The sequence below is a fragment of the Scomber scombrus genome, chromosome 16, assembly GCF_963691925.1.
Source record: "Scomber scombrus chromosome 16, fScoSco1.1, whole genome shotgun sequence".
Taxonomy (NCBI): Eukaryota; Metazoa; Chordata; class Actinopteri; order Scombriformes; family Scombridae; genus Scomber; species Scomber scombrus.
Window position 1 is genome coordinate 23,568,435 of NC_084985.1, and position 10,510 is coordinate 23,578,944.

Here is a 10,510-nt window from a genome sequence, read left to right on the forward strand (position 1 = left end):
GTAAAAAATAATAATTGTAACACAATACAAACTATTAATAATAATAATGATAATAATAATGATAATGATAATAATATAACTGTATACTGTCATATACAGTTATACATACAGTACATACTGTATGTCATAATGTTAACTTACAAAATCCATTTTTGACTAATTGTTTTCTTTTTTGTAGTTTTAATCTCAGTAAGTCATGATTTAACTTAATGAATCAAACATAATGTATCATGTCATAATGTTAACTTATAAAATCAATTTTTGACTTTTTTTCCCTTTTTCACTCATGCTTATTATCTTAGTATGTCATGATTTTGACCACTAATTGTTTACTAAAATTAACATGATGTATTATATCATGTTTTCTTGTAAAAATCTGTTTTTTAAAAAACTTTTTTGTACTTTCTAACTCGTGTTTTTTTTTTATCAGAGAAGGTCATGATTTGACTAAATTAAACATTTGGATATAATGCACATTATAATTAGTGTTATAAATCCCAATTTTTACTTCATATCTATGATTTTGAATTAAAAAGTCATAATTTCAATTTATTACATAATCTCTTTTTTAAGATTATCTATTACTATTCTATTCTTGTCAATCAAAACAGTCCGGTTATTTCGTTTTTTTCTTTTTTTGTCAGAAATGATCTTCCATACTGTCAGACAAAGTAACAAAACCAACACAAATATTAACCCCATACTTTTGTTGTCAGCTATAAACATGATAGAAATGCATTCTCCTGCTTGCTTACATTTTTGCTGTAACACATCAAACCCACTCAGTTATTGCATTACGGTGTATGGCAGTCCTCACAGGTGTCAGGGCGTTATCACATCCTGCACATTAAAACCTGCTGAAATGCCCCTAAGCTTTAGCCACAGTGATTCTGTGCTGGAAATAATCTTCTTACAGCCTCTGGTACTATACATCTGCTGTGTGTGAAAGTGTGTGTTTGTGTGTGTATGCTAGTCACTCCCTATCAGTAAAACCCACCAAACTCTCAACGCAGAGCTGTTCTTCATGATACTAGTATGAAGGAGTATCTTAGTCCACGCAGTACGAGACACCGAAAGCAGCAATCCAATTGTCCTGCTTAACAGTCTGACTTGAAAATCACCATGTTATTGCGCGTGAATCACAGTCATTAAATGCTTCAGTTAAGTGTTTGGCACGATCCTTCACACACAATTCATTTGTATGAAGGGCACAGACAATTGAAATGTCAAGCATACACTTTCACAGAGAACACAGTAAGGGATTATTTCCTGTGTCTGTGTATGATGAATGTATTTCCTCTGGCTGGCCGGAGTCCTGCCGCTGCTGTATTTATCCTCGGGATTCAGCCTGTGAGGTGTACAGGCTTAATACATGACCTTGTGGAAGGAGCTGCAAAGGGGAGGGGACGGGCGGCAGCCTTCCAATTACAATATGGATATGATGCTCGCAGTCATGCTCCCTGCTGCAGTGTTCCTTATTTACCACATATGCTATTGCCGGGTGAAATACAGGACTGCAGTCAGTGGATTAAATAAAGGCAGCAGAGCTTTGGATGAGCTATGGAGTATGTGACGTGGTTTATGGAGTTGAATATAGGAATGTAATATCTGCATTTTATGGAGTATAGACATATACCCTGAACATAGGAATGTAGTGGTAAATCTACCCATTTAGCCACATCGAGGTATGCAAATCTTAAAAGAATAGTTTCCCTAAATTTAGGGAAATTCAGTCATTTGCTCTCTGAGATGAGAAGATCAATATAAATTTAATTGCTTTTCGTGTTTACTCCCAGCTCAGCATAAAGACTGGAAGATGGACGAAACAGATAAACCGGCTCTGTCCAAAGTGTGAAAAATATGCCGACCAGCATCTCTACAGCAGTTTGAAATGAAAGGAACAAGAATGTTTAAGGTAGAGTTACATGATGAAGCTGCTTATTGACACACAAGAGTTTATCTGCCCGGTGCTTCTGTACAGCCTCTCCAAGTATAGCATACGTTGACGGAGACAATCGATAAGCACAGGTTTTGGTATAAGTACCTGCACCATGGCACCAAACCTGGCAACCTAACAGATCCAAATTATTGATCTCAACTTAGAATGTGATCATTTAATTGAATCTTGCCCTAAAGCTGACCATGAAACAAACAAACAAAATATACAGCTCACACACTGCAGGGGCTCCAATTTCCACTTATTTATTGCCCCAAGGTGACTTTTCAGGCAGCACAGCTATTCATCAGACACTAAGGCTGTAAGTGGAATGCAGAAAACTACCCAGTATGCCAACAGGGGTATATATATATATATATATTTTAAACTCTGGACAGAGCCAAGCTAGCTGTAACCCCCTGCCTCTCCTCTTTTTAACAATAATGCTAATGATAATTCTAGGCTAACCACATCCTGAATCCAGCTTTGTACTTAACATACTGTATAGACATGTGATTAACATTCTGTGTTGTCATTTCACCTCTAGAAAAAAATCAAATAAGCACATTTAACAAAACTATTCCATTATTTATCTAGGTAGTATTTTACTTTGGAAGGATAGATAACGTTTCTTTATATTGGGCATTTTAGTCAAAATTTGAAGAAAGAGCTAAAAAAAATACAACAGAATCTATGTGAAATGAAGTAGGTTTGTATTGGTGTGTATTCTCACAATACTAGAATGATACGATGTATGAACAGCAACAAAACTATTTTCCTTCAGCCTCCTTCAGCTGGTCAGTGCTCTGCCTCCTTCTCCTCACCTGATAACTCAACCTTCAGGATATAAAAGCCTAAAAATAGACTCCTGAGAGCAAGACTGCTGAACTGCTATTTTCATCATTTCCATTGCAATCTATTAATATGTTCGCTACTTTCATAGGATTTCTCTTTACCCATTAACTAATGAGGTAAAGAGAGCATTTTCCCTGCTGGTATTCCTGTCACTGTGTTTCAGGAGAAAAAATGCTCGAACCGACATGAATCACTGTCACATCTCAGAGTATGACACATCACCTTAACAATCAGCTGTGTCCCTGCCAACACACAGAAATGCACATATATTGTTTCTGCTATAGCTGTCAGGTTTAAACTGTTGATTTCTGGTGGCTTATACTTCAACTGTAAGGGTTAAGAAACACCACAGTTTCTTTTTTTATTAAATATTTGCTTTTATTGGACAGTGGGTAGCAAAGAGGCAGACAGGAAACAAGAGGAACCCTAACCTTAACCCAATACCAACGTCTCATCTTTATATAACCTGATGCTGAGCCTGAAATCACAATGAGGACCTAAATGTCCGTACAATCCAAAATGTCCTCAAAGGAACATTGTCAAGTACAGGTCCTCACAAGTAGAGCTAAATCAGGATCACGCACACACACACACGGCACACACACGGTGCACCAGTCATGACAGGCTAAAAATAGGCAAATTACTGCAAATCAGTATTTTCAGTGAAACGCTTCCTGCATTGCCAGAGATACAGATTTTAACGCCTGGGTAGGTTCAGAAACACTGTGTCACAACCTATGAATATCAAAGACGACAAGACACGAGAAAAATGTTTTCTGATAGAAACCATTTACCATGTGATTACATTTCTGAATCAAAGGGGATAAACTGCACAGAACATGAATTTAAGTGTTTTGGGATTATTTTTAATTTGCAACAAGCCTTTGGTTTTATAAGGAAAAAACGATTAAAATTTGTATTTGTGTTTTGTCTTTGAAGTAAGGCATTTAAAGATAAGCTGCTCTATGTGTTCTATGCTCCGCTTCAGAAACATGTTGTCATATTCAGTTTTTAATCCCTCATGTAAGACAGTGTGAGGAATGTTCCTCCAAGAGCAAAAAATTCCAGGAGTTTCACAAAGTGCAAATATCAACTAATAACTGGATGCAAGAACACCGAAAGTGAATAAGATTTACATTTTAAACAAGTGAAATCACATGAAAGCCATTTTCTGCAGTGTGACTCAGTGCATCTTCAACCCAAGGATGGCCAAATGTTCTAAATCACTGAGACGAGGTAGAGCCATAACATTTCCAGACACTGCTCTTATTTTCTGATAAATAGCTCAGCTTATAACAAGAAAGATGGCAGGAACACACCGATAGATTCAGTTATTGTGCGCAGTCATTTTTTGAGAATGTTTTGTTTTTTTAAATGAATGTTTGTTTCTTTTTCTTTCTCTTTCAGCCACAGTTATAATTAATGATTTTGCGGATTCTTCTATTTTAAGAAAAACCTTGGTCGTGTCTCTAATTGAAGCTCTTCTGAATCCACAGATGTCAGAAACACGTCAAGATGTGAAGGACTGTGTAAGACTACAACTCAGAAAAATGTTCATATTCGTATTTATTTTCATAATCACATAATACTGTAAAATGATGCTCATTTTGTTCCAGGAAAGGTAGAGAATAAGGCTACTCTCTGGACAACCATGCACTTTAACACAAGACGCTGTTACAGATTACTGTTTTCATGGAAACTTCAAAGACAGCAATGTGTGTAATTCACACAGAATGTGTAGTCATACAATTATTCCCTGTGTCAAGTGAGATTTTCTCACACTCATTCCCCTCTGGACTTGGGTACTGTGAAGCAAAACCTGTTCAAACATAAACCAAACTACAGGGACTAATGTCAAATTACCCTATCGAAATTGAGGTCCCTTATTTAATTTGTATAATCAATTAATTATGCAGTGTTTTTTGACATTTTAAATACAAATACAAGCATACTTAATTTTATATTCATTCTATTGGTCTAGTAAATCGGGCTTTTGAGGTTTTTGTGGAGATTAATGGATATTTACACCCTTAAAAACACATTACTTGTTAAAAGGATTTTAAATGTGTTGGTTGTGTATCCTGTAAAAATACATCTTTATTACAAATACATAACTGAATATCATTCCTGGCCCAAAAACAACCAAACCTCCAGACGTGCTTCAAAACCGATAATGTTTGCTGGACAAATGTGACAGCAGAGGTTCAGCCAGCTAAAGTGCAAAAACAAATTATGATTACTGAGAACCAATATAGTTATAATTGGGATATAATTGGGAGCTTATAACCAGACGAGTATGAGGCTGGTATTGACATAAAAGTCTGATGTCTAAAAACATTATGTGTGGATTGAGAATTGAAATATCATCTGCCCTTACCTGTATTGTCGTGTGTTGTCACTATTAACCTGTGGGGCACTCGAGGTGAGACCTTCAACCCTGCTCTTATCTGGTAGAACCTGTTGGAGAGATTACACATATTACAGCTTCACTACACATTTACGTACTGATACAGTAGCCCCAAAGCACCTGGAGATATAATATAACTAATACAGTTAAATTCACACAATGATATTTGCCGATGCGTCATCCACATTACTAAGCAAAAACCAGAGTCTTGTTTTTGGATGTTTATTTGCTGCTGTTTAAAAGACATTACTATTTCACTAGTGAGTTTTAATGAGCCACTTGATGTGGATGGAGGGCAGGTCAGGTGAATTCATGGACTATCAAATACAGCATTAGTGTGAGGGTGTTGCTAGCATTCATGTCAATAATTATCACAGCATCTTGACTTTGGGTCAGAATCCTTACCTGGATGTTTAAACTGTATAACACCAGCTGTATAACTAAGTTAGGACTAAGTAGAATTTACAGTTTTCAAATTAGCAATTGCAGAAAGGATACAATAGCTGGCACAAGCTAGCTAGTCTATTTGGTACCTGCTAGCTACCTAGGGTTGTGTTAGATAGTGATACAAATATATATATTCAAATATCAAGCCTCCAGCTTCAGGTATGTTTTTCCCTTGTATGGTGGCATTTAGTTTCATATTCTTAGACATATACAGTAGGATGACTTAGCAAAATACCAATTTGCTGACCAGGAGAGACAATTGTAATCAAGATTCTGTGACTGAGTGAGAGAGCTGACATTTCCATTGCTAACCATTTCATGAAAATAAAAAGGTAACAAATGATGTTATGTAACCAACATGTCACAGGACCCATGTGCCTCTAGTGTGACATAACTTCAAACTGACCATTGTGGTGCTCTGTTTTAGCACTGACAAGACATGTTTTACATATAAATGTTGACACGTGCAGCTTGAAAGCTTCAGAAGCATGCTTGGTAACATGGATGAGAAGTTAACAATGCCATGTTAAACAAAATTGACCATGGATTGTACAAATGTGGCTAAATTATTAAAGGGTAAAGGGTTATAAATAATGAAAAAGACATGATAATGCACCTCTGTTCAAAGGCTGTAAAGTATACTGTACAGCAGAGCACTGGTGGTAGGTATGTTTTCCACAGTACTGGCATTATTGACATTGTATTGATCCCAGGTGGGAAATAAAAATGGAATCATAAGAAAAAACTATTCACTGTACAATATCAGTACACAGCTATAAGATAGTAGCAAAACAGTCTTAGGTAATTAAATATGGATTATATAGGCATGGACAGCAATGGAAAACATGTCTTTGAAAAGGTCACTTTGACAGCTGAGTCAACGCAGCTTTGTGTAAAAGCCCATCTCGGCTCTCAGGGGACACATTGGCAATCTCAGAGACTAAAGCATGGCTGTGAACACAGTCATCACATCAGCGTTTTTAGTGACAGCGCTCCTAAAGATGGAGGCTTGACAGAGAAGAGCACAGAAAAGGTTTTGATGGCCGATGAATAAGTAAGAGATGTTTTTGGCATGAAATAGGTCAACTCAGCTAGTAACTGATGAGGGGCTGATCCACTTTCTCTTACAGTGGTAATTTATAGACATTTGAACTCAATGTTTATTTCCCAACATGTGCATAAACCACATTATTACTTCTATCCTCTATCTAGACGTTATAGTCAAAGCACACATTTGACGGTTGACTGGAGGACAATAGGTAAAATACTAATCAATAGTTTGCATTTTGTTTTTTGTACAACTAAATTAGAATAATCACAAAACAATGGTCATAACACACCTGCACTTACTAATAATGGGAGTATCTGAAGCTATCTTGGACTAATTTTGCTACAATTGGTGGAAACTAAAAGTACCAAATTTGCCATTGCATTCTTTACAAATCAAATCCAGACTTCACCCTTTCCATCTAAGGATGTCACAACATCCAGTTTAAAGGTCAGCCAACGCTGGTTGCCAGCCCCAGTTAAAAAGCAAAAAGATACAAGCGGTTCTGGATGCTCGGTAGGTGCAACCTTCCAAGCACCTTGGATCAAAGGATGAAGGCAGCACAGCTGGCAGTTTCCATGATTTTTTAGACACAACATCTGAACAGTCCCTTAATCAGCTGAATGCAATCAGTGTACTGGCCCTTCACAGTGTACAGTTGTAAGGTCCTCCAGTGTGGTACAGGGATTAGTATTGATTTCAGCAATTACATTGCTTGTTGTAGATGTGTAGGTTCTGTTAACTGAACTATTCTTATTATGTAGAGCCTCATCTTTACATTGGGATCCAATTCTGTCGGGTGTTCACATCATATCTTTGCAATCTGAAGCAAGATGGCAACCGGTTAAAAAAAAACAACATATTAGTGCACTCAGCTGTAGGGATTACCATGATGAAGCTTTAGCCCATCCCTTTTGGAGAGGGGGAAATCATTTTGATAAAGCTGGCATTTCAGCCAGCCTGAGGCCATGGTTTTAATCTCCCTACAGACGCATCATGGCAGGATAAACATAGCCCCTTTTTATGTAATGGAATACCATGTAAAACTCAATGGAAAAATAAAAAGTGTTGATCATGTACAGTATTTTACTTACACCCTTACCTACTTATTGGTACAACCCATTACATTTAATGTTGCTGTTTCTGTTGCTGTAATGTATGTATATTGTGTTATTGTGTTGCCCTATAAAGGCAGATAGACAGGTTGTAATGCCATTATTTTGTATCTTTTTTGTGTCCATCTACTGTGCTATTACTATTCACATTGTAATCAATACAATAAATTAATTTACAACTCAATATTCTTAAATATGTGTTTCAAAGGTAGTTGAAATCCACTGAAGATCTACTAAGCTAGTTACCTTTAGCAATTTTAGTTGGGCTATTTTCTTATCTTGATAGGATTTAGCTGCTGCCTTATTTAGTTATGTGACATAAACTCAATTACGAAGACCTAAGTTTATCAATATGGAGATTTGGACTGGCAGTAAGTGTGATGAGGGCTTTTAGAGCCCAGAGATTACAGTTACTGCAGTATGATTTGTTTTTTTGGCTTTGCTTTGTACTTACTGCAAATTGTACAATCTGTTTTCATAGAAATCACAGTTTGCTATGATATAATAGATATTTTAAATAGTAAACAGATGTAAAACAACTGTCATTAACATTAACCAACGTTAGCCACCATGGTAATACCAGACCAAGCAAGGCTGTAAAATGCCTGGGTGCTTACATAATGTAAATTATAGTGTAATATTTATCCATCAGCAATGATAGAGGTTGGGGGTGCATCGCTTTGATTTATCCAATAAATGAAATTGTACTGTCATCAATGCAGGATGAGTCATACCTACATTAGTATTCATTCATCTTCTTCAACATTTTCATATCAAAGTGGATTCATACAGGTAACCTATGTTTAAATGTTGTGTTTAATTGGTTGGAAGGAAATGTACTTTATATTAATGTCAAAGTATGGATCAGTAAAGGTTATCTCTGAGCTGCAGGGATTTTTTATTTTTGCTTATAATGAACGGTTGACTTATTTTGTGATGCCTTCCAGTCATGGATCAGGTAGCAATAGCCCAAATATGTAATGTGCCTTGTAATTATACTCAGTTTCAGTTTAAAGCTATTATACTTAACTGTGCAGTATTTTCTATCTTAAAAAATACATTTTTGAAGTCAGTAGTTTGGAACTTTAGGCATATTATGTAAGAGAAAAAAAAAGGAAAAGAATACAAAAACAGCTACCCTTCATTAGGCTTGAATATTAAAATGTGTTAGAGCATGTCAGCAGTCTACATGAATATGTCCAGTGAGTATGCTGAGTTGCCAGTTGTGAAACCACGCAACATAAACATATACAGTATCACAACTCCAGAAATGTGATTTCTATAATGATAAATTGCTTACCCCCTCTGAAAGAGATCCACATTGTGAAATTTGTGCAACTCTACAGAAAACTCCAGTGTTCCCTGTACTTCAGACATGATATAATCCCACTCATCACCTGTCAAAAGAGAAAAACACAGGGTCAATTCAACATATCAGATACATAAGCCAAAAGAAGACACGCTGACTAATAAGGCAAATAATGACTTTTCTAAAAACCAGCTCACACTGTTATTCCTTCCCTCTGCTGAGGTAATATGACTCACACAGTCTAGTGTGGAGAACAGACTGTACGAGTCCAAGGTAGACATCTCGGTCTGAATATAGTTATCATCGTCACTGTCCAGGTAGCTGTTGGAAAAATGAACACCACCCTTGTGATTGAATTATGTCAGAGTGGTGATGGTGTGCAACCGGAAACTGCTCCGTTTGTTGTATCTGTCTTAATAAGGTATGTTATGAGCTGATTAGAATCACCTTCTATTACTGTAAATGTTTCCCCTCTGGTACATTGTTATAATTATGAATTAGTACAATTAAATCTATATGCGCTGCGCTACTGCGATAAGTTGTCCTTTAATTAGATATGAAATACCTGCAAAACTGACAATTACAAGCCATCTTCTTTGCACGGTTTTACACCATCATGTTTCTAATGTATCAAAGAACCGCTTCTGTTTCAGTGGAGAGTTTTAGAGGCCCGTCACTAGAATCTCCTGATTCAGTTTGACACAAAAATGTTGAAATTTAAGGATAATTTTGAGCCTATTTAACATGATTAAGATCAGATGATCTGCTCGGTGTCTGTCTGTCTTTGGCAAGGACTAAAATGTATCTCTCTCATACCTACATGCCTGTCTTTATCTGTTAAGTTGCATAGTTTCCGGGATGTAGGCATCTAATACCTTCGTCTTATACCTTTGACAGCACATTATTAAATCCACATATTACATCCATTCAGCCCTCACATCCAGGCCCATGCAATCATGTAGCCTTCTAGTCATTATCTCAGCTGATTGAGATAAATGCAGGAAAATACTAAACGTGTCTACATACATCAGACCACTAAAAATGGATCCATCTAAATTTATGCGTGATCAACACATCCCAGGCAAGCTTAATTCGCACCCAAATGAAGAGCCGTTTTTTTCCCCATTGATGGTTTATCACGTGAACCATCTGATTAAACTTTAAATCCACAATGTCTGAAACCATGAGGAGAAAACACAAACATGGACCGTATCTCTCCTACATTCAGTGACAATGATTTGAGAGCTGAAATGACATGAAACTGAGCCACTGCCAACCAAAGAGAGATGAAACACTGATAGAGTTTAGAGTAAAGTGTACCATCATAGAATGCTTTGAAACCTAATCCTTGTGTTTAGTATTCGGTCGGTGTTCCTGTGAGTGCTGTAAAACA

The 10,510-nt window shown here is 36.6% G+C and overlaps 1 protein-coding gene across 1 annotated transcript in view; it reads right to left on the minus strand.

Moving 5' to 3' along the window:
* Positions 1-9,185, minus strand: part of fam135b (family with sequence similarity 135 member B) — a 35,961-nt gene extending 26,776 nt beyond the window's left edge. The window contains exons 1-2 of the mRNA XM_062435945.1: positions 9,109-9,185; positions 5,169-5,248 (exon numbers count right to left, since the gene is read on the minus strand). Coding sequence (XP_062291929.1) covers positions 5,169-5,248; positions 9,109-9,185 — 157 coding nt within the window. The remainder of the gene's footprint in view (positions 1-5,168; positions 5,249-9,108) is intronic.
* Between the last annotated feature and the right edge of the window lie 1,325 nt (positions 9,186-10,510).